At 44.7% G+C, this 26269-nt stretch overlaps 2 protein-coding genes and 1 long non-coding RNA gene across 3 annotated transcripts in view; 1 reads left to right on the top strand and 2 right to left on the bottom strand.

Moving 5' to 3' along the window:
* Positions 1 to 3303: 3303 nt before the first annotated feature.
* Positions 3304 to 7498, bottom strand: HOXC11 (homeobox C11). The gene is made up of 2 exons (XM_068663589.1): positions 6808 to 7498; positions 3304 to 5472 (listed from the first exon to the last, which is right to left on the bottom strand). The coding sequence occupies exons 1-2, from the start codon at positions 7481 to 7483 to the stop codon at positions 5240 to 5242; spliced, it is 909 nt and encodes a 302-aa protein (XP_068519690.1). The 5' UTR covers positions 7484 to 7498; the 3' UTR covers positions 3304 to 5239.
* A 40-nt stretch (positions 7499 to 7538) lies between these two features.
* LOC137846018 (uncharacterized) lies at positions 7539 to 20071 on the top strand. The gene is made up of 4 exons (XR_011090357.1): positions 7539 to 7664; positions 13733 to 13973; positions 15412 to 15526; positions 19944 to 20071. It is a non-coding gene; the product is annotated as an uncharacterized lncRNA (long non-coding RNA).
* A 5164-nt stretch (positions 20072 to 25235) lies between these two features.
* The window catches only part of HOXC12 (homeobox C12), a 1620-nt gene continuing 586 nt past the window's right edge, over positions 25236 to 26269 (bottom strand). The window contains exon 2 of the mRNA XM_068663312.1: positions 25236 to 25983. Within this exon, the coding sequence (XP_068519413.1) occupies positions 25745 to 25983 (239 nt within the window). The 3' untranslated portion in view covers positions 25236 to 25744. The remainder of the gene's footprint in view (positions 25984 to 26269) is intronic.

Genomic DNA, 26269 nt, shown 5'->3' with positions numbered 1-26269 from the left:
GGGATTAGGCCGCTTTTTAACAATTAAAACGAACGAATTTACTTTGCTACTTGTAGCACATAAACAATTGTAATGTTTACATTAAGTCTTCCCCCTTTTTTTTCGAAAATGAATAAAGTTTTTTATGGGCTCCATCAGCAATATGCTTCAGCCTAATTCCTCAACTCCAGATAAAAAAAGGCTTATGAGGTTGCAAACCACATTCTCGTGGTTTCATGTTGTAATTTAGAAGTTATCAAAAGCAGAGGAACGTGCTTCAATCTAACATATGCTGTGCATCCGCATATTCCCCAACTTTATGAAAGGCGTAGAAGCAAGGCCTTAATGAGCCGCCATTTTGGGGCAAAATAATATGTCATCATTTCATATTTTTCCCGGAGAGCAGAGGGGCAGTGCAGCCCTGCAGCCCCCCCCCCCCCCCTTCCTCCCAGTGCCCTATTTTCTGGGGGGTTACTGATTTTTTTCTTTGGGGGTCGGGGGGGTGGGGGAGAACTGAAGCACAACTTTGCAAACGCTTTGCCTCAAATCCGCAATTCCTTCCCCAAAGTTTCATTCCTCGCCCTCCCCAGCCTGCCCCCCCCCAGCCCCCCCCCGCCGCACCCTCCCTCCCTTGCTTGCCGGTGGCTCTCCCATATTTCAGCAGCAAACTCGCCGCCTGTCCCCCCCCGGCAGAGCGGTGCTTCAGGAGAACCGATTTAATCGCCTCTCGCCGAGGTTATGGGCCACCAGGGTCCCAGGCAGAGGGCTCCGGGACTTGGGGCGAGCTGCCTGCTTGCCTCTACCAGCCCTGCCTCTCCGTCGGGACCAGCTATTGCTCCTATAAAAGTTCCTCGTACACAAATAAATGAATTCACCCTAGGATCCACAGGCGAGGATTAGCTCAATTGATGGTCGATTCGAGTCCACTTGCCAAAACCACTGGCTTTCTTCTTCGCCTTTTCTAATCCCAGCTCTGGCCAAGTTGCAAACCAACGTCAAACCCATGAGGAAAGTGCAAATGGTCAAAAGGATGGATTTCCCCTCATGGCTATTGTTTGCCGCTCTTGCTGAGTTGTTCAGCTGAAGTTGGTTATTTACATGCCACCAAAGAGGCTTCGCCTTTAGGACGGCTCTTAGCGCACCGTCAAGGTTACGTGCTCCTGCCCGGGGCCCTGGCACCTTCAGGAGAGGCTGCGTGGGGTCGTGGGGTGCCGCGTGTGCAAGTGGGTGCGTGTGCAAGCGCGAGTGGGTGTGAGCGGCCCCGTCCAACACCAGGAGAATCCCTGGACACTTTCATCCAGCATTTGCAGCTCCTGCAGCAGATCCCCCCCCCCCCCCCTCCAGCCCCAACCCTGCTTTTCTTTCTTTTTTTTTTTTTTCTTTCTTTCTTCCTTTTTTTTTTTTTTTTCAAAAATGGAAATGATTTGCTTTGTATGGAAGCCAACATAAGTGAACATTATTATCCTGCAAGAAGCCAATTAGAAGCCTGCCCCCTCGCCTTCTTCCCTCTCTGCAATATTTCACAACAAAGTAAGCCAGAGCTGCTTCCAATATGTTGTGTATGAAATCCAGGGAGCAATAGGAAACAGGTTGGGTTGGTGTGTTTGTACGTCACATGGAAAGGGCCTTCGTAATTAGTCTGGGTGTCATTAACGTAGGCACAGAGCGAGCTCCCCAGCCTATGAGGGAGGCTTTATTGTGATGGACATCCGAGGTAGGAATAAAGTTGTCTGATGGAGATGCCTAAATGCGTGCTGGGAATTAAAAAAAAAAAAAAAAAAAAAAAAAAAACTTGTAAAACTTTTACGCCAAACAAAGTTATAAAAACTTTTCATGCGTTAAGATATCAAAAGGTTTATAACAATAATAAAGAGAGTGTGCCGGGTGTGTTAAACCTGCTTCGAGATGCATTAAATGCTGCGCGGCTGAGTTAAATATTAAGCATCATAAACGCCACACAGGGTTCAATATTTGGGTTTGCTGGTTTTTTTTTTTTTTTTTTTTTTTTTTTTTTTTTTTTCGGGGGGAAACTGTGGGTCCCCGCAGGCGACCCCCCCGGTTCTCTGGAGGCGGGGCGGCTGGGGAGCCACGACCCTCTCTGATTCCTCTTTATTACGAAAGGGTTAAAGGTGATGGACTTGACTTTATTGAAGTTCAAAGACATCAAATATTCACATTTTTTCTTCCTGTGGGTCTCATTCCCACCTCTGATTCCCCGGCCGGGCTCGGAAAACCCCTCGCCGAGGCCTTCTGCGGTTAACAGGGAGCCGGCCCCAAAACCCGGCGCCAGACCCTATATGGCCCCTCCATATAGGTGCACGCACCCCGGCCGCGAGATACATATGTCTAAGCCCTGTTTCTGCTTGTCCGCTCCCCCGGCGTGGTACCCAAAGCATCCTCAGTGACCCCCCCCTGTCCTCCGCCAGCCCCTCCGCCCCCCTCCCCAGAACATTAACAGCCCTTTTCCTACATGGCACTGATGCTTAATGCTGCTGTAAACTCCCACATGGTCTATAAACTTGGATTTTACAACTAGCATTCCATTTTAGCTCGCGAAAACTTTGAACTAGGCCTACAGTTTCATTGTGCTGCAGTTGAACTGGAGCCTTGGAGGAGGGAGGGGGGGGGGGGGAGGAAAGGAGGGAGGAAAAAAAATTCCCTGGGCAAGACTCCCTTATTTGTTTACTATTTACTGCGGAAGTCTTTTCCTTTAGCCAGACGGGGTAATTAAGAAAAATTAAGCTGTTTAGTGCTGCAGTCTTTATTACAACGTCTAGACTAGCCGCTTTTGTCCGGACAGCCGCTGCTGTTACGGAGCATTAACTGCCGCTTCTGACCTCGCGATATTCACCTTATTGCACCTCTCTTTGGTTTTCCTAACCTTGGGAAGGTTTGGCAAACACTCATTAAAGAAAGGTGCTTTGGGGGTGGGCGAGCAGCCCCCTCCCCACCCCCGGTTTCTTAAACGTAAAGCTTAGGCGAGATTTCAGGCCGGGGACAAGCGTCCTTTCAGCCCGCAGGCTTTGCAAAAATAAATAGAAGCAAATAAAGAAGCGCTTTGCCATCCTCCAGCCCCCCCCCCCCCCCCTTTTTTTTTTTTTTTTTTTCCCTCCCTTTCCCACTCTTTTAATGAGAAACATGCCTGCGAACATCCTTTCAAGATCATATCGTGGCGTAAGGAGGACGGGTCTATCACGAAAGCCGAAGTTGGTTTTCATTTATTTGCGCGGAGGGGTGTTTGTGTGTGTGCAAACTAAGAGCATTTTTGTGGGTTATAATTTTTTTCCCTACCGTTGTCAAATAAAATCAGAAGACACCATCAAAGTGTTTTCATTCAACAGGGTTGTATTTAAAAGCAAGTATGAGAATTTTACAAGAACACGCTCAATGGATGGGAATATAATGTGTTGTTCCTTTTGCTGCTGTTTTTTTTTTTTTTTTTCCTTTTTCATTCGCTTTTTTTTTCTACCCCTTCTTCCATATGCACAATCCCATCGCTCCACATCAGAAAGCAGGAGACTGGAAACCTCAAACATACCCCCCCCAAACCCCTAAAACAACCCTCCGAATTGTTGTATTTACACAAAATACATGCACCACATCACCAACGGCATCTTCTGGATTTCTTTGTCCTCGAAAACGTTGTGTTGCTTTCAGACACTGCGAGAAAAAAGTCATTTTGCAAACAGAAAAAAATCACTTTTATGCCCTGTGCCTGGGAGTTGAACTTGTTTTCCTTAAGCAGGAATTTAAGTACTTGACTTTGCATTTGTGCTTTGTAGGTATAAGGTACGTTATCCTTGACTTTTGGAAATGCAGCTCGTTTCTTGGTGTAATTAGAGTTTCTTTCCTCCTTTTTTTTTTTCCTTTTTCTTTTTTTTTTTTTCCTTTTTTTTTTTAAAAAAAAAAAGAAGACTAATATATTGTTCTCATGAAAATGCAAAAAGATTAACTACAACCGGAAAACAGACAAAGACATCTGGAGCCAAATTCAGGGTAGGATTACTGGGCCAAGAAAAATCCTATAAATTTCAGTTCCGTGATGAACACAATGAACTCCACAACAAACGTGTGCTCCAAGGTGGAGGTTTCATATTAATACCAGTCCTATTAGAGCAGATTGCAGCGAGTCACATGAATATGGATGATGATATTTCTGATATGCATTCAGGTATTTAAACTCCTATAGAAGAAACCCACACCACAATGACCGCAAAGAGGCTTTTAAGAGGGGAAATTCTAATAAAATGGTCAAATAAAATCATAATGTAGAACAGCTTGCAATGTCTTTATTTGCCACAGAATTTCACAGAGTATCCCGGGGACTCGCTTTACATACACAAAGATACTTTTTTTTTTCATTATTTTTTTTTCAGGATTTTTTTTTTCTCTCGATGTTCTTCGTCTCCCATTTCCAGGAAAAAAAAATGCGCTACGAAATTTATTTACAAACCATTTCAGAGACTGTTATTGCAAATGCATTTTCGTCTGGATTTTACCCCCTCCCCACTGAAAACGTAGAAATGAAACTGCATAGAATATATATGTATATATATACACACACTCACTTCTATATATATATGCATATATATTTTTTTATATATAAAGGGTGCATGGGGGAGGTGGAAATAATGATCTTCCTTCTGCTAGGGACGGATATTTAAATGAGGTTTCGACAACAACTCTTGGCATGGAGAGCAGAACACAGATGACCGGGGTGGGTGTGAATGTGCACACGCACACACAAGGACACACATGTCTGTGTGTGCATTCTCACCCACACACCCACACACACACACACACGCACGCACGCACACTCACCCCAGACGAAGTGATTTGATCCTACAGGGAGACTTTGGCCGCTCTTGTGATAACACAGCTGCATACTGAAATCACCGTGGTAGTAACACACAGCACTGCGATTTATTCAAATGGACAGGGTGCCTAAATAATAATAACAATAAAAATAATAATAATAAAAAAGAGAATCCCAACCTGTTCAGGCAAAAAAAAAAAAAAAAAAAAAAAAAAAAAAGTTAAATAAAATGTTCATGGAATTCAAGTCCTTTAAGCGGTTAGGTAACTGAAAGAAAAATTCACTCCTTTTGTTACTCAGAACTGTCCCAGACATACAAATGTAAGTAACGAAAAGGCTTAAACTTTGAGGTTGCTTTGTCGACTGAAAGGGCAAACCCATGCTTGCAACTGTTCCTTCCCAATACACATACACTTCACCAGCAGAGGGGATTTGAAAAGATGTTCACAATAAGGGATTTCCAGAGAAATACTGCAGGCGGTCTCTGCTTAATTTTTTTTCTTTCATTCTTCTGTTCTGAAACCAAATTTTAACCTGTCGGTCAGTGAGATTTAACATCCTAGACAACTGGAGCCTTTTTTCTTTGTTTATATAGACATTGAAGAAAAATTCTCTCTCTAGCTCTCTGATCTGGAATTTCGAATAGGGACACCTCTTCTTCCTCGTTCTGGGAGCACCTTAAAAGAACCAGAAGGCAGGGTAAATATCCTAATGCAACACACAGACTCATCTTCACAGCTGACCACATAGATAGGGGCAGAGTTAAGTTATTAATGCACGGGGAGATATCTTCCAGCAGTGAGCAGTTTGCCTATTGTTAGTGGTAGCAGAGGTGAGGTTACACAGGGTCTTAAGGACTGCGTTGCAATTGCTTTCCCACTGCACGGGGTTTAATCCCAGAAACGCATACACATGCAGGCATTTTTCTGTGCAGATAGATTATTTTAAAAAGAACAGCCCGGGACTGGAGGCAGCAGACTGTTGGAGCAGGCTTTAGAGAGGCTGATTGCTGGAAAGAAAATGAAAAAAAAAAAAAAAGAAAGAAAGAAAGAAAAAAAAAAAAAAAGCTCCCGCTCAGCTGCAAATCTGTTATCTGTATAGAAACAGCATGAGCAAGGTCGGAATTATAGGAACTAGATATTATGTTCCGCATAAGTTTTTGATTAACTCCAGTCCTCGCCACACACGCAAAAAAAGAATCAAAGTAGAAGAGAACTCAGCATCTGAGCTGCAAAAGGGGACTTTCTGCTGATCACGAAAGCAAATAGGAAAACAAAACAACCCTCCCCTCTTCCAAAAAGAGCCCCACGCTGAACACTAACTTGCAAAGTTGCCTGGATTCAGCATTTAAAACGCTCCTCTAAGACTGCCTAGAAATCTGAGTGCATGCAAAAAAGAAGACCAAAGCAAAGAAGCACGTAAGTAAAAGCCCTTCCTGACAAAAGCTAGACGCTCCACTAGGCTTGGAGGAGAATAAATGCCACTTTAAACAGAAAGTCTAAGAAAATGCTCCGCTCTGCCTGCAAATTCTGCAGCTCTCCCCCCTTAGCACCACACTCCCACCAAGAGAAAAGACTCACCATACAGTTTTAATTAAAAAAAAAAAAAAAAGGAAGAAGAAGAAGAAGAAGAAGAAAACAACACTCTGCATGCATCTTAGTGCCTAAAAGAAAGCACAGGCAGCTAAAGTAGTGTTCTGCCCAATTGCCTTTTACCCTCAGCAACCCGGGACCAAATCCTTTTAAAATGCTCATGTAAGTTCATGATCAAAGTTAATATTTGTCACGATGGTGTGCTTTTAAAATTTCACAGACTCTAAGATACTGTGTCTGCGCCTAACATCTCCATTTTTTTCAAAGAGCTTTTCCCATCGTAAAAATTCTTCTCGTTGGAAGAAAGAGCTTTGTAGGTTATAATAAAATCCTTTGAATGCTTATAAAACTCCACATAAAATTTGACCGACAAAACACACGGGCTAGTCCCTTAACCTTTCCATTTACTGCTCTACCTACTCGAATTGCTGCTTTTGCTTCCTTCCTTGTTGACAGAAGAGGACGAGGCTGAAGACCCTGGATTTGTGTTTTCCTCTTCGTCTTCCGGGTCTATACCTTGGTCTCCGCGGGATGACAGTGCATTGGGTTGGGAGTCAGCCTCCAGTTTGCCCTCGCCCTTCTGCAGGCAGGTCTCAGCCGGGTTTTCCGCCCCGCAGTAGGCATTTTCGAAGAAGCGGTCGAAACCTTGGGGCAGGACAGTGTTTTTGTTCATGCTGGTGTAGAATCCCGTCGATGCCGGGTGGTTGGAGCTGGGGTGGTGGTGGCTGTACACGCTCTCGTTTTTCATTAGCATTTCGGTCATGGTGGAAGGCGGGATGCACTCTCTATGCATCAGATCTTCTGCGGAATAACACGACGCGTAATTGCTTCTATGGTGCCATTTACTTGAGGGGTCTAGACCATAGGAGACCTCTCGCACGGGCTGCACTTGCGAGAGGTTGGTGGAGTAAGGGTAGGAGATTTGGCGAGAGGGGGCCTGTGGCAGGAAAGATGACACAGTTGAAAATTCAGGGACGTAATAGGTACAGCTGGGGAGGTAGAGATTAGAAGCGCAACCTGCCCTTTCTCCAAACTCAGCACTCCTCTCTTTACGCGACTGGGAGCAGAAGTTGCCTAGATTCACTGAGTTAAACATCTTTCTCCTTTTCTTGCTCCTATAGATAGATGTTTTGGATCCGATGTGCAGAGGGGAAAAAATTTGGGAAGGCAAGATGACGCGCTATCCGTCTTAGTCGCTCCGGAGGACACGTGATCCAAAGTAGATATTGTCATATATCAGTTTGGAGCACTTAGATGCGTAGGAGTGGTTCACTTAGGTAAGATCTCAGAGGTTCAAACGATTGGTTTTCAAACACCGCAGAAACATTATGAAAATCAATTGCAGATTTGTATTCATTTTCTTGAAGGCACACCCCTTGTAAGCATTCAAAGCAGAACAAGTACAAGGGGTGGCTTGTGAAGTTGCTTTTTTTTTTTTTCCTCCTTCCTCCTCTCCTTCCTATTCGGATTCTGCTTTCTGCTTCTTTTCAGCGGGGTTTGGAGATGGGGTGGGGGCGATTTGGACTGCGGGGGGGGAGGGGGGGGAGAGAGGGAGGGTCTTAGGGAGCTCGGACTGTGTTTTTCCACCCTTTTTAATATTTTAATTACGGTGATTACTATAATTTATTATGATGATTATTTCTGTCCTAGCCTCCTCTTAGAAGTGTTCCTGAATAGACTTTAGGTAGCTCAATATAATCTCAGGGAAAACGCTGGAGACGCCTAAGTAAGTTTTCAAACATTTCTCAAAATCTTGCTGCAGGCGTAAACGCGCAGCTCTTCGTACAGCTGGGCTGCTAAATTATAAGTAAATCTCTCTATCTATCTATCTGGGAGTGAGGGGGTTGGTGCTAATTAACAAGCTTCTAACATACGCTAATTATGTTGATCTCTATGTGCACATCAACTATACATCAAGCAGGTTGGCACGGTTTATAGAGAATATACCATTTAAGAATGACAGGGTGCGGGGGATCGTGTAAAGTTTCAAACTTTAAAGTTAAAGCAGGCCTGCCTTAATGACTTTTGATATCGAATTAGTCGTATATCAAGGAATAGAACAAATGAATTAAGTCAATGTCTAATAAATATTCGAAAACCTCCTTTAATGTTTTGTTAAATATTTATTAAGTAAGAGTGGCATATTGAATATTTAATGCAATTGTTTATTGTCAATCAATGAATGTACTTTCAGCAATACTCTCATCATTTATTCTTCCAGCTGAATTAAAAAAGATATTCTTATTAAAGTCATTTGTCTTCTCTCCCACGCCCCGAGAGCCTCCTCTTTCTCCGTCCTCCTGCATTTTGACACGAAACAAACAGGGATACCGAAGTGCTGCCGGCTATTTTGCGAGTTTTGCCAACAATTCTTAGGCGGAAAAAAATATATATAAAATTAAAAATCCCCAACCCCAAACGTCAAACCCCCAATCTCTTCTGCAACCCCTCTAGAAGGTGCACCTGAAGGACGCGCAGCCTCCGCGCTGCCAGGGGTGCAAGGCTCAGCCTTCGCTTTCCAAAAGTCTTCCAGGAACAGAATCGTCTGCGAGACGCTGCAACAATTGGGTTCGAAGTGGGTTTTCACCTGGCTTAGAAATCATCTGCCGGAGGTGGGGATTATTGTTGCCAGCATTTTTCTGTCGAGCACAGGCGGCTGCATTCACCTCCAGATGAAAATATTGCAGCGCATCCACCCCTGTTTTCTTCTTTTCTTTACAGGATGCCACTTAGGGATTTTTTCTTGAATTATCCCCTTTTAAAACGGCCAGTAAAAGGAAGAATAAATAAAAATATTGAATCGCCCGCACATAAACCCGAACCAAAATCCATCATGGGATCTGTTCGGTGGCAGGCTGAATACTTCTAACAAAACTAACACACCGTGAGAGAGTGGCACGTTTTTATTGAGAGTATCTTGTCAAATCGAGTTGCAGTAAATTCAAACAGCGAGAAGGAAAAAAAGGCAAATCTCAGCCCCTTGCTAGAGCGCTGAGCCTTAGAGTTGGGACCAGAAAAAAACCTGGACGGCTTCGATGTTTTCGTTTTGCTCCCCGAAAAAAAATAAATAATAATAATTAAAAAAAATTATAAACTCACCCGAGTATTAACCAATTCACCCCAAAGGAGCATCAGGGGCTCCTAGCCCTGCTTGAGCTGTCCCTTCTGCACCTGAGCATCCCTGGGCACGTCCTTTTGCATTTCTCTCGTCTAATTTTCATTTTATTTCATTTGCTGTCCCCCAACCTGATGTTTACCGCCCCATTTTAACCAGGAGGTAGCTTAATTCCTGGGCGAGATGTAGAGATACGGGGAGATAAAACGCACCTCGCGCAAACAGAGGAGAGTTTCAGCCTCTGCTAGAAATACAGATACTCTGCAATTCTGCAGGAATACATAGCAAAAGAGGAAAAACTAACAAATAAATTAATTATTAAAAAAAAAAAAAAAAGGAAAAAGAAAAGGGGAAAAAACAGGAGAAGAGAAAAGAAAAGTTCATTTTCATTGAAGAAAACAGCCTCGCAAGTCAGTATCTTGCAGCGGAGCAGCGAGCAGGGGTTTTCAAGGCTCCTGAGCATAAATACAGTGGGTATTTCAGCCGGGCTTGCAAAACTACAGTGCTTATCAGGCAGTGTGCCCGAATTTCTATGTATTTATTACGAAATCTTGAAGGGAAACATGGCGGCGTCACTTACTAAGATTGTGAGTTCTTCCTCAGGTTGAGCCTTGTTCATCCCCCCAGCGCAGCATCGCACTCATTTTCATTTATTTTCATTCATTTCTGGATTTCCTCCCCCTTCCAGCTTTGTATTTTCTATTTAAGGAGAGCCGTTCTCATAAAACTCTTTTTATAAGGGATCGGGGCGTGTGGGTCTCCCTGAATGTGTGTGTGTGGAGATAGAGATATACACACATATAAATATGTCTGTAATTCCAAAATGAGCTGTGTTTTCCTCTCCAATGCACCGGTTGGCTGATGAATATAGGGGCAAGAACTCTGGCTGCCGAGATGGATTTCTTCAGGTTTGTAATCTGCCCTATTTTATGGCTTGGACGTCGTTTTGGGCAAAACTTTTAATTAAAGTGTCAGCGATCTTTTAACTTGGATTTTTATTGACCAATATTAATACTAACTACAAACTAATAATGTTAAGCTATTGTTTATGAGTGTAATTATTTTTTCCCCAATTCCCTCCTGTTTGCAACCTGCGTGGAGAATACTCTCACTTGATTCAAAGGGGGAAATGCTCTTTAATGTACATTTTTTGTCCTATGTATTCCAGTCCAGATTCCATAGGAAGGCTGTAGGCATGAAGCTCTGCATCCAGGGAAGGAATTAGAGCTTGTTGCTAAAAAAAAAAAAAAAAAAAAAAAAAAAAATTCTGAGCTGCTACTTCAACCCAAAACAAAGGCTCCCCCCCCACCTCAAAAAAAAAAAAAAAAAAGAGAGAGAGAGAACACAACAGCAAACAAACAAAAAATACGTGTGGCATAACACTCGCCCTCCCTCCTCTAGGTGCGGGAATAATTTATTGCTCTTCGTAGGTAAATACATCTAAACCAAGCCCTGGTGTCGTTTTGTTTTTTAAACCCAGTTTAAAGTATAGGATTTGCCTGCTTCCTGCAAGGAAGCACAGAAGAGACAGCTGTGGAGTCACAGCACTTGAATTTGACCACCAAAGTGACTACCATAAAACGGAATGAGGGCTGGCGTCTCGCATTCCTTTTGGTTGCCCTAAAAAAAAAAAAAAAAAAAAAAAAAAAAAAAAAGGCAAATTACTTTAAGGCATAGCCATCCAGAACATTTCAATTCCTTCATTTTTAAACCTGCTTCATTTCCTAGCGCATGTGAAAGGTTAGAGCGTGGAGGAGAGAATTAAATAAAACCTGTATTTGCGCTCTTGCAAGGAGAAAAAAAAAATCCAAGGGAACTTGAGAAGGGGGGAAGAAAGGTCTGATTTTTCTTCGAGAGGTTGCTCTGATATGACTGTGTGTACGAGGTGAAGCTGCCCTGTCTGGAAGATTTTTTCCCCCCTTTTTTCCCCCATTCTTTCCCAGCCGCAGGGGAAGGCGGCAGCCCCGAGCCTTTCCCTCCCTGTGCCTTTCGGGTAGGAACCCCAACTGGCTGGGTCCTTCTGTGCTAGCATCTCAGTCGGACTCTTTTCCAGTCCTGGACTTGTCGCTTTTGTACAGAAAGAGCACATTGCAAGGAAAAAAAATAAAATAATCAAATACAACTCCCCAAGCCCCCCCTCGCCCTGCTCCGGAGTGAGCACTCATTTGCCTGATATAATGCAAACACTTAACACATTTAACAGCGTTTTCAGCAGGCAAATAGGCAAAGCTCGAAGCTTGTAAGATGTGTTTTGCGTTACTAAAATGAATTTTAAGTGTATGTTAGAGGCATTTCGTGACCAAAAACATTGCAGCAGTTATACCAAAATCAAAACCTTGGAGTTGTGAAAGTTGGCTTTAGCTGATCTGTGTAAACATCTAAAGTTATATTTTGATTTAGGCTAATCCTGTACTTGAACTCTTCTCAATAAATCATTGCTCATTTTTTTGCTCCCATTGGGGAGAGAAGATCTATTTTTTCCCCAAAGCTACAATTATCTGAACGCAATGTAAATTCGTTAGCAGCCTCCCAACTTCTGTCAAAAACTTTCTTGTTTGTATTACCATAAAGAATCCTTTGTCCGAGCCCGTACAGTATGGAAACTTGTCTGGAAGAAGAAAAAAAAATAAGAAGAGAATAGATTTTGTACCGAAGTGACTTACCACGTTACACATTGCTACTTACTGTGGCCTCAAGCTATCTGATGCATTATTTATACCCTGAATCTTTCCCTGTTTCAGACAGATGATCAGAGTTTGCTTTGGCTCCCGGTTTGGGGAAAAATCAGGAGCTTTTCCAAACCTACCCGCATTGCTAACCTGTGCTCACTCGGGGCTGCAAATGCGTTGGAAGTGAGTGCAAAAAACACTTCTTTAGCAGCTGCAGCTCCTGCAGCTGCACAGAGATGTGCCTTGCTTTTGCTAAATAGGCTCAAAGTTCTGATGTCTAATGACTTTGGCCTATCAGATGTTCTCAAACTGATTTTTCCCTCCCTTCCACGACGGTACTACAATTACTTCCTAAGCCTCAGATGGACTTCAAAAAAAGGGAGAGGGAGACGGAAAGAGAGGAAACCCAGGCCAGTAAACAGATTACTAGACACCGCGTATGTGTACAGGAAATCTGAAGGGAGACAATAGCTACAAGTGGGAAGCGCTTGGAAAAGATTATTGTCCCCAAATGGCAAAGAGAGATTTAATTGGATGTAAGCCAGACTGCTAAAGAAAACTATATAAGCTGTGAACAATTCAAAGGGAAAAAAATGACTTAGATCTCTCTAGACCTGAGCTGCAAGTTCAAAATCATGTGGACTTAATCAAGATAAAAGCAGATAAACTATGCTTCCCAACCGCAGGCAGCGCTGCGACTGTCTGGGCTAAAAATGTGCGGCGGGTGCCGGCTCGGGTGGAAGTGATGCCGAGGAGGCGTTAAGAAGAGTTGGGCTCACTAATAACCAATATAACTAACACTCTGCTTGGCTCGGAAGCCAATCAGGCTTCCAATCAGGCTTCCCGTTTTTTTTTTTTTTTTAGTTTCTCATCAGCCCACGCGAAGCCGCGGCTCCATCCCCACGGGGCGAGCTCCGGCCGGGCGGAGCGGGACGGGGACGTCCCCCCCTATTTATTTGCTTCTTGGCCTCCCCACGGCCCGGTTGCGGGGGGCTGCTGAAGCACGGGAAACGGCGAGGGTTCGGGAATTAATTCAAGGAAAACTTCACAGCGTGCTGCGCTCTTGGAGCCGCTGCGAAATTCAGCCCAGAGGAGACAGGAAAGCCAGAGGAGCTCGTTAAGCAACACCTATTCCTAGTCCTCTCTTTTTTTCCCCCTTCCAAAACTCTAAAAATACTCATTTAAACACAAAGGAAGACATATAAAACACACCCGAACCTTGCAAAAAAAATAAAAATCCTTTATTCTCCAGACATTCCCTCTTGATAACTTTAGCAGTGACACTAAAACGTGCAAAAGTGTGTAAAAAGTCGGAAATTGTGGCGGGGAAAATGTGTTTTCTGTTGGGTAGCCCGTTTATTAGCAAAATAGCCCCGAAATGCAAAGTTTGGAATAGAAGGTGGGCGGCTAATCCCCCCAGCCTTATTAAAACCGCACACACGTTTGCATGCGTGCTATTTAATCCTTAAATACCCAGGAAATCGGTTCCAAGTAGTGCACTTTAATGCCTTGGCTCCCGCATCCACTTTTTATTATTATTATTTTTTAATATTTTCCACAGCTACTAGCACCTAGATGTATTTCCCTCAGACAACCATTGATCAAAGGGGAATCTCAACAGTTCCCGGGGATCAACTTCAATAGTTCGCAATTGCGGGCGCGGCGGCGCTGGGCTCTCTCTTCCATACCCGCATTAATCAGAATAAAATGAAGCAAAATCCTTCAGCTGCTCCGCGGGGCGACGTTTTCCAAAGGCAGATCTCGGTTGCAGAAGATAAGTGCTGCCGGCAGAAGAAAGCAAGGTAAAGCGGTGGGAGATGCCCATCCCTCTCCACCTACCTATGGAGCCACCGCATGTACCTGCCTTTCCCGGTGCTCACACGTCCTTTTCCCTATAAAATACATCCACGCGTGCAAAAACACATCTATATCTTATTTGAAGTCAGAGAAGCAGAGGGGTCAGGGCACAAAATCTCTAAAAAAAGTTGCTTTACTCTATGCCCTGCTCCAGCATCGCGGCTCCCCAAAGTTCCCTGCTTATCAGAAATGATATCCTCATCTTTTTCCTCACCGGGATGAGGGTTTGAGTGTTTTGTTATTGCCACATTCATCTGAAATAAGCATATACAGAAATTAATGTGGCCGGAGTTCCCATTTAATAAGGTACTGGGCTTTGATGTACCCTGTGCATTGAGAGCAGACAAATGATGAACTCAGAGTCTCGAAATCCTATCTATTCTCTTCGTCTGGTTGCTTCCTAAAATTTTTTCTTTCTTTCTTTCTTTCTTTCTTTCTTTCTTTCTTTCTTTCTTTCTTTCTTTCTTTCTTTCTTTCTTTCTTTCTTTCTTTCTTTCTTTCTTTCTTTCTTTCTTTCTTTCTTTCTTTCTTTCTTTCTTTCTCACCTATTAATTAGAAAATTATTAGTCTACGGCTGCATGGGCAACTCTGTGCAGAAATACTAAGTTTTGTAGCAACGCACACATACGTACACAGAGATCTTCATTCATTGCTATTTTACACACATGTATACATTCCGGTTGAATATTTCCCTGGATTTCTATTCCGTATAGCATAGACTTGTCTAAATAATTACATATTTATTTATTCAGATTAAATGACGGCGTGTGTATGGAAAATAGTCTTCTCCATTACAGTAACCGCAGATTTTCGCCTTCCATGCTTCCCAGCGCTGGCTGTCCAGCACAATTTTTCTTTTGCCCTTTGAGTTGAGTCTAAGGCAGAGGCTGAAAAAGAGGGGGAGCATTTTTGCTATTTTCTTGCCGCGAGGAGAAAACAAAGAACAGGGACCCTTTCTCCTGCCCTGATTTTGGGGTTTGGTCTCCCAAGACCAGGGGTTTTCTCAGGACCCCCGTTGGAGGGGGATAGGAGGGGGGGGGGAAGGGCTTCACTCCCTCTGCCCCCCACTCGAGCCCGGCCTGGTGGAGGAGAAAAAAGAGCAGAACCCCCCAGCTATCGGGCAAGACCCAAGTGTCGCTGGTTGCCCCCCTGAGCCAGGCTGCAGCTCGCCCCGTTGCCCACAGCGGTGGGAGAGGGGCCGGGGGTAATCGGGGGGGGGTTCGGGGGGGTGCAAAAACACAACCCCCGACCTGGCTAAAGTACCCTCCTGACCAAGGTTTTTCCTCTTTTTGCCGTTTTCCCAAGGCCCAAGAGGGTTGGATTTGGGAGCTTTTGCCGTTCCGTTGCGTTTGGTCGCCTTCTCCCTCTCAATTTTTTTAATAGGTGTCCCCTCCCCAGTTTGGCTTTTTTGGAGGCTCGCGGTGAAACCAGCACCAGATGAAGCCGGAGGAGGAAGGGAGACAGAGGAAGAGCAGCACGCCTTACTGCGAGGCAAGAGGTAAAGAGCCACGCAGGGATTTTATCCCCCCCGCCCCGCATCCTGACCCCCCCCCCCCCCCCACAGTTTCACCCCCCTTGGCTGCTCACATCTCTTATTTCTCATTTACCCCTGCCCAGGCCCTTCCAGGTTTCACAAACAGGCAGAAAACAGCTTCAAAACCCATTGCAAACCCCGCTATTTCATTCAGTCCGACCCCTCTCCGAGCCAACCCCCAAATTTCTCCCCCACCCGCTTCACTCCCGCTCCCCACTCCTTTTATTCCACAGTTACGCTTCTCTGCCCATTTTTTCCCCTTTGAAACGAAAATTTCTGCCCCTTTCTCCCCCAGCCCCCCTTTTCTTTCTGCCTCTCTCTCCTTACCGAGTGAACTTCATTGTTTTCTGGAGGAAATGGTAATGTTCAGACATTAAACCTTAATTGGGCTTTTCTTTATGACGTTTAATTTCCTCCACGGCAGACGTGTTTGCATCTTGCTGGGAAGAGAGGGAGGAAAAAAAAAAAAAAAAAAAAAAAAGAGGGGGGGAACCTTGTTTGAAGTCCAACTGGGGGGAAAAAGGAAGAAAAAAAAACAGGAATCGGGACGAAAAAGTCTCGGTAAAACCGCCCCCACCCCATCCTTTTGGCTATTTCAGCCCCCCCGATGCACTTGGCTCGCCTCTCTCCCCCCACGGAGGAGGGGGGAAAAACCCGGGGTGGGGGGTGGGGGGGGGGTAAAAAATAAAATAAATGAAAATAAGCGGGCAGGTGGGCGGCAATGGCATTGCGGCGGAGCGGCGCGGACGGCCGCGGAAGGGAGGCTGGAGCCTTAACTTGACCTTCACTTTGCGAGGCCGGCCCCCGCCCACCCAGACGGGCAGCCCCGGCGGCTCCTCCCGCCGGCAGCGCCGCCGCCGCCGCCCGGCAGCGCTCCGCGGCCGCGGAAGTGGGAAAAATTGTAAAAATAAAATAAAATAAAATAAAATAAAATAAAATAAAATAAAATAAAATAAAATAAAATAAAATAAAATAAAATAAAATAAAATAAAATAAAATAAAATAAAATAAAATAAAATAAAATAAAATAAAATAAAATAAAATAATAGGTGGGGAGGCTGGGAGCAGGGATACTGCTGCCCTCCCAGGCCATGGGAATCAATCCGTTAGAGGGAGAGGGGTGAAGCCAAGTTTTGTCCGCTGCCTAAAAGCAAATCTCCATTGTGGTCGCTCGGACCCTTTCGTCTACCTCTTTTTTCCCCCAGAAATCCCCTTACACCCCACCGCCTCCCTAACCCATCACCTAACCCTCACCCTGACGGCCCTACAACCCCTCAACCCCGCAGCGCATTTTTCCCCAACTCTCTCCCACACTTTTTTTCCCCAGATAGACAAAAGCCACCCAAAAATCCCTGCATTTTTTTCCCCAAGAAAAAATTTAATTTAATTTAATTTAATTTAATTTAATTAAAAGGTCAGCGCAGAAGTGCGGCAACCAGCGCGGTTCCTCTTCGCAAATAAGTATTTTCTTTATCTCCATCCGGGAAAAAACAAAAAATAAATATATGTGTTCCGACGATTTCTTAAAGTTGGAGGAGAAGGTCCTCAGTCTTTGATAAATGCACTTTTGGGGAGAAAATGAAGGTTGTGCGGATGTGTAACTTTGTCCCTGTTCGCCTGCCTTTGTGTGTGCCTGGGCGTGCGGGGGGAGACAGATGCTTTATTTCACAGTCTCTCTATAAAGAGATAATTATATATCTAGTTATTCACCGAAGCAATAAATACTCTTCATCCACAATTACAGATGAAGATGGTTGTTTTAAATACCCATAAAGTCAGTGTTTGGGCTCCGACTGGAAGGTGCAATTGGAAACAGGGGGGGGATTGGGGTGAATGAGATGGAAAAAGCCACTTGGGGGTGGGGGGAGCCCGATGGAAAAACCCTGTGGTCCCTCTGCCCTGGCAGGCAGCCCCCCAGAAGGCGCAAAACTTGCTAAAATAAATAAATAAGAGTTTGGTGGGGCCCCCTGGATGGGCAGCGGGTCCCAGTAGGTGCAATGAGTTGTTCGGTCCTCGGCTCGCCTTGCAATATATTCCCACATACAGGCCCGGGGGGGTCATATACAACCCCCATTCCCCACTACCCCCTCATATTTAGTCTCGCAGATCCCTGCAAAACCCTACGGGATTTATTTTCCACCCAAGAAAGAAGCCCTGGCCCACAACTCCCATTAAAATATCATATTTTCTATTATTTCTAGTTTAAGATATTTTGATTTGAGGTAATCTGTATGGTCTTTTCTTTCTTTCTTTCTTTCTTCATTCATTTTACTGGACCCGAAGTCTGCCCGACATTCCTCATTGCTACCTTGGGTCTCCAACTGTACTTTTCCATACCTAATTTTTTAAATGCTTTCTCCTTTAGCAGCGTCTCGTATCACCTCATAAGAGTTTACTGGTTAATCATAAAAGTAAAATGAATTTCCACACTCTATGTAATTATCGACACTTCTCCACCCAATATGTAGGTTTGAGAGGCACAGGAGTGTACTGGCTGCAAATATGAATATTAATATGCTTTCCCGGTGAAAAAATTAATTTTGGCAAACGTTTTTATAATGAGATATCCTGATGGTTTATATGTTCTCTGTGGCAGTGTTTTGCTAACCCACGTCTAAAATTAAAGCACAAACTCTCTTAAAAAATTACAGGTAGATTTTAACGCGGATTTGAGGCACATGCTCTCACATTCCAGCTAGACTAAAACACCGACTAAATGTGATTTATTCAGACTGAGGGGGATGTAAGATTTCTGTATTTTCCTGGTACCACAAAGGCACGTTTAAAAAAAAATGCTTTTAGATTCCCAGTCTGACAAAAGCGGGTAAAATACTTCATTTTCAAAATCAGTCATTTTTGCACCCCAAGTGTGGATAAGAGAGAGACCCCCTCCCCTCAAACCGAAGAGAAGGATAGTTAGTACGAGATTTATTGGGGGGCGAGGGGCGCACATGTTTATTTCCTATTTGAGCAAAATGAAAATAAAGTCACTTAATGAAGTCTGACTGTAAAAAGAAAGAAAAAAAAAGAGGAGTTTGCAGAGAGTCAACAAGACGCAGCCATTAGAAAATCCACGCAATTTAGCCGCAGTAAGGAGTACAAGCCTACTGATCTTTTTATCTTTCTTATCCTTTTCATCTTTATTATCACTCTTGTTAACAACACCAATGAGACTGGATACATATATCTCCTTTAAATGCAGTCATCCATGGAGCCATTGTAGTTGCTAGCTACAGATATATTAATTAATTTATTCTCTCAACAGTAAAATATTGCTGTGTCTACTTGCTACCTACCAAGCAATAAAAAAGAGGCTTTTTTTTTTTTTTTTCCCTCTGCACTTCATTAGGCTTTACCTATAAGTTTCCATTTGAAATGATTTGCTTAAAACTAATTACTTGCAATGTACTTCATTTTCCTCTCGCAGGGTCTGGAAGGTTTCAAAGTGGGGTGGGTGGCCATATGCTGATAAATGCTGCTAATTATTCCCACTCTGTGTTTATTTTATATTTATGAACCCGCACTCAGAATCAAACCAAGGCATTCTTCGGCAATAACGCACTGGCACATTAATGATAAGGGGGGCATGGGACTGAAAACAGCCCCTATAATAGCACGGGGGAGGAAACCAAACAGTTAATATATCACGGAATTAGCCAAAGGACCGAGCCTCAGCCACACACAGACTGAGAGAAGGAAGTCCAGTCATTCTTCTCCGTTTAATGGGAATTATTATATTTATTGTTAATTGCTTTAATACTTTAAGCTGCAGCCCTGTAAAATGCAGCTGCGAGGAGGTGCTTTGCTTTTGTCTGTTATTTGGGAGTTTGGGCCGGGGGGGTGAGGCGGGAATGCGAAATATTTCCACGCATGGACACAGGCATCCCTCAGATGCTGGCCTGGAGCCCAAATCCGAATTTTCGCCAACGTGGTGGCCCCGAGTGCCCCTTCCCTATGGCCTGGGTGCATCGCCACCCGCCCCCAGCCCCTGCCGCTGTCCCCCCCATGGCAATGCCCAGCAAGGAAAGGGTCCCCCCGGCAAGGAAAGATGCCCCCCAGCCCCGCCACCCCCCAGCGGCACTCACACTTCTTCCACCTCTTTGTGCAACTCCTTTTTGGCCAGGTCCGAGGGGATGAAAGCGCATAAAACCCTCGCACACCCTGGGACACCTATAAGCACCCACAGTCTATAGCTCTCGCTGCTCTGTAGACTACGCCTTTGATTTTCTTTTTTTTTTTCGTATTGCAGGACAAAAAAAATAATAAAAAATAAAATTGGCAGGTCCCTCCCCTCCAAGCCAAACAGCTAACCTGGGTGCCAGCAGCGGAGCTGGGGTTGTTTTCTCCCTCACTTCTAATTCTGCGTATTTTGCACCCCTAGGTGCCAAATGCCCCGGTTTCATCCTCAAAAGGGGGATTGCGAGAAAATTGAGAGCGGGAGGCAAAGGATTTTTGACCGGCCGCCTTGAATTTTCTGTGTTGCTTGTGATTAAACTTTGCTTAAAGAGGCTCTGGTCTTTAACGGTCTTTGAAATGAGCTCAGCGCTAATTCGCGTCGGGTTTTTCCTGGGTGTTTTGCAAAGGTTTCGCGTAAGTTCAAAGAAATTGCACATTTCTTCGGCACAAAGGTGTCAAGAACATATCTCCCGGCTGAGCGAAAAAAAATGCCCTTTTGTATTCCTATTTTGCACATTATCTTTCCCATATTGGGTATGGGCTGAAGGTACCGAAGCATGAATAATTCCCTAAAATTGACCTGCCTGCATTAATATTTTCTACGATTTTGCAGTGGTTGTGAAATAGCACCTCGGTCTTTGTCATTAACGGTAGAAATATTCCTCGCAATTAAAGAGACGAGGGTTTTCTCCCCTCGCTAACGAATTCATTTTAAAGCTGGAGCAATGAAATACGCTGCTGAATAAAAGAAACCAGCCCAGAAATAATACAGATTTTATGGCGAAGCAACAATTTGTTCTATCCGCTCGCTGGTAATAAATAAGTTTTATCTATTTTGGTGAGTGTTTGAATGTCTTTGAAATCCAACTATTCCTGTTCAAGGTGAACCGACTTACAATACATACAATTTATGTCACCCTACGCCATTCAGACCTGTTAGGCATAATTCCTCCTGGTGCCCATTTTCCTGGCACATTGGCGTAGGGACACACTTATTACTCTATAGAAATAAGAAAATAAAGTGTGGAAAGGTCTGGCTGGAGTTTGTTTGTACGATATACGTGTTCACACATGACTGGGGCAGGAGAAACAGAGGGAAAGTGTATTTACTCGTGTTTAATAAATAATAATAATAATAATATATATAAATAAATCAACGACTGCAGAAAAAAAAAAATAACAGAAAACTGCAGAAATCACAAGCCACACCGATTTCCCCAAGCAGTGTTTCTGGTTGTCCCAAGCACTCTATCGCTCCTAAAATGCGTTTGGGGAAAGTTTGAAGATGGCAAAAGTGTGGCCCATTCCTATAGGAATATTCACCTTCCTCCTTTCCTCCTTTCAAACAGAGCAACTCCGGGGGGGGGGGGCAGGGGAGAGGGAAAGGATAAAAAAAATAAATAATAATAATAATTAAAAAAAAGACATTTCTCAGGTCTGGGTGAATCTTCTCATCATCGTACAAGACCCCAGGTGTACCCTGTTTTGGGAAATCCTAATGCTCTCCATGAGCAATTGGGGGAAAATGCACAAATTGGTGCTGATAGTGTGTTTTCCGCAGGAAAAAAAAAAAAAAAAAAAATCATTTCAGCTTCCCCATGCTGAGGCTCACACCAGTGGCTCCCAGTGTGCCCAGTCTGTAGTGTGGGCCGAGCTGCCCCTTACTGGGCTTGGGGCTGGATGCAGCCGGCAGTGGGGAAGGTGTCAGTTAAAATGGCATAGAATCCTTTGGCATTTCTTTAATAAAAACCCTTTATCGATCCTCTAAAAGCTTTTTACCTAATGTATGGCTTCTGCCTTTAAGAAGTGTATGGTGTCTCCTCGAAAGGAAAATAACAGGGAAACCATTACATATATATCCACTTGGAGAGAGATCGAGGAAATCGTAATCTAATTTATTTAAATTGGCCTGCCGGGGTTATTTTTTCTCTTGTTAGATGAATTTGTTGCGAATTTACTCCGAAGAATTGCAATAATGCTCGTCCTAATAACCATAACCATAACAATAAGCATCAACACGCCCGAACCTAAACCCATTCCAATATATTTCCAATTTAAGAGCTGCGCCTTCACATCTCATTCCCATCTTAAAGTCATACCCAGGATATCTTTGACATTCCTCTGGTTCCTGTTTCTATACCCATCCATACAGCATTTCCCATATGTACATAGCGATTGTATGAGCCCCTTGGGCAGGGGGTTGCTCCCTACAGAGGTAGAGACCCCTGTACCCTCCACAGGAGACAAAAGATTCGCAATTAGCCAACATTCAAGCAGCTCCGATCATCTATTAAAAAAAAAAAAAAAAAAAAAAAAAAAGCGCATCTTTGTTGAGTTTTGTTTCCAATTAATGCTATGCGCACGAGTATACTCTCATTAAACCAACAATTTTGAGATTAACTTATGCTTCTTGTTTCCCCAGGATTTTTCTAATTATATTTAGAGCGACGCAGCAAGTGATATTTCTCTCCTTTTACAACGCATTTTACACATTCATTTAATTATTTTTTTACGAAAAGATGATCTACAAGCCACAGAAGGCAAGGCTAGCCAATATATTTTTTGTTACTCTTTTATTAACCTTGCTAGTTAATACTAATTTTAAATAGTAAGCAGTAAATCACCAAGTAGATGTTTGGGCAATTTTATTTATTATCAAGAAATCACATAATAATACATTATTTTTTAATTATTATTATTGAGAAGCAACTTTTTACATGACTATATAAAGCCAGAACGTGCTATAACAGACATTTGCATAGACCCTACATATAATAGCTTGAGGTAAGAAACATTACATATGAACGATACGGCGAAGGATGCATATTAACAACCTCAATAAACTAGACTAGGGGATACAAGCAGAAAAACGGTACCACGGACACGGAGAACAAACACAGACCAAACAGAAATCCCACCGAGTCACATTCTTAAAGCAGTCTGGAAGAGAATATTGCATATATTTTCATATTCCTCGGAATTTTCTCGGCGCACGGTTGGCGAGGGACGACCCTGGGGGTCTCGGGGGTGCTGCTGGTGTCTTGTCCTTTGTGCTGGGGAGGGCGGCGGGTATGGGCGAGATAGAAGTGACCCTCGGTGGGTGAAGAATAACGAAACGGATTGATTTGTTTTTTAAGTCGTCGGTATTGAAATCCAACACAGCATTTCTGACATTTCACCGTAACTCACCCTAATTTCTACCTTCCTCCAAATACAAGCCCTATCCCAACCGGTGTCTCATTGCAGAGCGATTGGGAGGTTGGTGAAGTAAAACCTGTGTGGATTCACTCCCTTTCTGTGAAATTACAAGAACCCGAGGCTTCTTGTGTCCCCACGACACCGCACAGCCCGCAATCACCCTCTGCAGAGCCAGCCGGCCCCAAAACACCCCCTTTCTACCCCAAAACCACGTCACCCCCCAAGCATTGAATTCTTTCCCCTTGCCGTCCTCCTTTAATTGCACATGGTTGAGCTGGAGCGTACATAGATATATCCATATAAAACACATCCTAGGCTTATTGCACAACGTTGCGAGAGGCGATGCCCTCTTTTGTGTGGAAGGTGTGCAGGGAGACGAGGGGCAAAGGAGACGGGGCGGCAAAGGAGACAGAGAGGCAAAGGAGAGAGAGGGGCAAAGGAGGCTCGTGGCTTTGAAGAAGGAGTTGAGGGGATCTGTCCTTGCAAAAAAAAAAAAAAAAAAAAAAAAAGCAACTGGAAGGAAATAAAGCAGGGACATTTACCGGGCTGCAAAAATGATAAAAATAAAAATTAATAAGGGGGAGGTGTGTAGAAGGGGAAGCAGCCGGGGAAGGGGTGAGGGAGGAAGGAGGTAAGCGGCAGGGGCTGCGGGATGATCCTGCCCTAGGAAGGGAAATGCAGCTGAAAGAAAGGCTCCTTGCAGCCCAGGGAGGGATGTGAAGGAGCCGGCTCCATCCTTTGCAGCTCGTAAATAAAAGCATTCCTCGCCGCTGCTGGTCATGACCATGAACGCGGGGAAGCGAGAGCACGTGGTGAGCATCCAGACTTCCCAGAAAACGCTGCTTTGCCATAAAATTAATCCCCCCTCCGATATAAAACGAATGGAGCAAAGCACGGCGTGGCAAAGCAGCGGGCTGCAGCACCGCGGCCCCCCTCTCCCCTTTTAACCTGAATTTAAAATTCCCATTTTTCCTTTTTTAGACTGAATTAAAATTTCCCTTGCAAGCAAAGCTCCTCACGGCCCTAAATCTGCTGCTCCCCCCGTCCTGCCCTCACTGCTTCGCCTCCGCCGACCACCTAAAAGTGCCTTCACAACACACCTGACGGGGAATAGCGAAAATTGGTGTTTTTTCTCCAGGAAACCCGAGCACACGTACAAACAAAACACGTCGCATCCTACCAGGCCCCACTCTACTGCCCTTGGAGGGAAAAAAAACTGTCAGGGCTTTAGGGAGCCGACAAACACCCCCGGACCCCAAACTCTAAGACCTCTTCTTAACGTTGGGGCTGGTTTTATTTGCAGCTAGAGTGACTTTTTAGGGAGGTAAAGCAAGCACTGCCCTTTCTAGAATCGTGCAGGTTTTTAACCTGATGGGCAGCTGGGGAAGGAAGGCAGGGTTATCTTTTCCCTATAGCTGAATACGACATACTTCCTTAAAAGAAACCGCAGTCTCCTTTTTTCTTTTCTTTTTTTTCCCTCTCTTTCTCTCTCTCTCTCTCTTTTTTTTTTTTTTTTCCCTTTATTGGGAAAATAGCACCCAAATGGCAAAGCTCGTCTTTTAAGCCATCCCAAGGACAGAGATGCAGCTCGCTCAGCCAGACTCCAACGGGCTGTTATCACCGGAGGGCACAAAAAAAGGAGGATTATTTTCTACCTCTTTTCCTACATTGTCATCAATAAACACAGCAAAACAGCATAAATACTCCGTCAGCAGAGTTGTTCCAAAGAAATGTCATTTTTTGGAGGGGGACACACGAATATAATTTGGGGCTAGTGCAGAGAACTCGGCTGTGATTTCAGAGAGCAAAAATCTCCGAAAGGCTCAGTTTAACGTGGAGGGGAATTCAGATTTTCCTGGAAGGGTTTGCTAGAGGTGCGTGTGCGTATTTTCTTTCTTGTGACAGTCTGGCGCTGGGGACACCACCACCGCCTGCACCAAAGCCTGGGCACAGCCACCCCCCTCAAATCTATAGGGACACAGTGTGATACACGTACCTCATATATTACATAGCTATATACCATATACATCGGATATATACACAGTCTTTGTCTCTCGCCTTCTCCTAAAGATACTGATTGAGCCTAGCCGCAAACCTTCCTTTTATTTTGACCCCACACTCATCTGGGTAACACCGTGCACTGAAAAAAAAAAACACATCTTCCGTGCGGATGGGGGTCCGGTGCTTTAAGACGACGTACCCCATCCACATCCCTATTCCCCCTCCCTCCCCCCCCCTTTTTTTTTTTTGCTATTTTCCCCTCCCCTGCTTCCCACGAAGCCCCGAAGCAACCCCAAGAGGTGCGGATTTCGCTCTCCTCGCCCTCGCCCCGCTCTCGCCGCCTCCGAAGCCGAGCGGGGAGCGGGGAGCAGAGGCCCCGACGGCCCCCGACGGCTCCCGGCGCTGCACGGAAACCCTACCTGCGCTGCTGGCAAATGACCGGCGGCTGAAGTCGCACTGAAAACCTCCCCTTCAGCACGCCGAGCATCTCTGGAAGCAGCAGCCCGGCCGCTGGGGCTGCCTCTCGCCAGCCGCAGTCGCTCGGTCTCTCCCCCCGCAGTCGCAGCGGAGGAGGCGCATGTTCTCGTACTCTACGTGCTGGCTGCCGGGCTTCGTATTTTAAGGGAAACTGGTTATTTATTAATATTATCTCTTTATTCATTTATTTCTGGGCGGGGAGGGGTGTGTGTGGGGGTGAAGAGTGGTCAGGTAAAGTCCCGGGAGCTCGGGTGAACGCTAGAAAGTCTATGCAATTTTTTTTTTTTTTTTTTTTTTTTTTTTTAACCCAACACGGACGCTTTTAAAACTTTAAAAGAAAGAAAGGGCTTGCTCTCTCAGAAGGAGTCTTTTCTTTTTCATGCGCCGGTTCTGGAACCAGATCTTCACCTGCTGGTCGCTCAGGTTTAATCGGTCTGAGAGCTCCCTCCTTCTTTGGCGAGTAATGAATTCATTGACCATAAACTCCCCCTCCAGCTCTGCCAGCTGCAGCTTGGAATAGGGTTTTCGCTTTTTCCGGGACCGTGTGTGCATCGGGTACCAAGGAGCACCTGGCAAAGGGGGGAGCGAGAGGGAGAGTTGAGCATTTCGCAAGAAAAATAAAATCCTCTTAAAAAAAAATAAATAAAAAAGAAGGGACACCCTCAGTATTCCTCTCCGCACCTCCCTGCTGTCCCAGTGTCCCCGCTGTCCCCGTCCTGGCGGTGACCAGAAGTGCTCAGGATGCTTGCAGCTCCCTCCCAGAGCCACGGGCGATGCGTGGGAGGCAGGGGAAGGGAAAGGCGGGGAGCGTTATAACCGGGGCACAGAGCGAAAGACGGGCACCGAGCGGGCGAC

This window comes from Anas acuta, chromosome 29 (genome assembly GCF_963932015.1).
Source record: "Anas acuta chromosome 29, bAnaAcu1.1, whole genome shotgun sequence".
Classification (NCBI taxonomy): Eukaryota; Metazoa; Chordata; class Aves; order Anseriformes; family Anatidae; genus Anas; species Anas acuta.
Note: the sequence above shows the minus strand (reverse complement) of the source record. Positions and strands in the feature narration are given on the sequence as shown.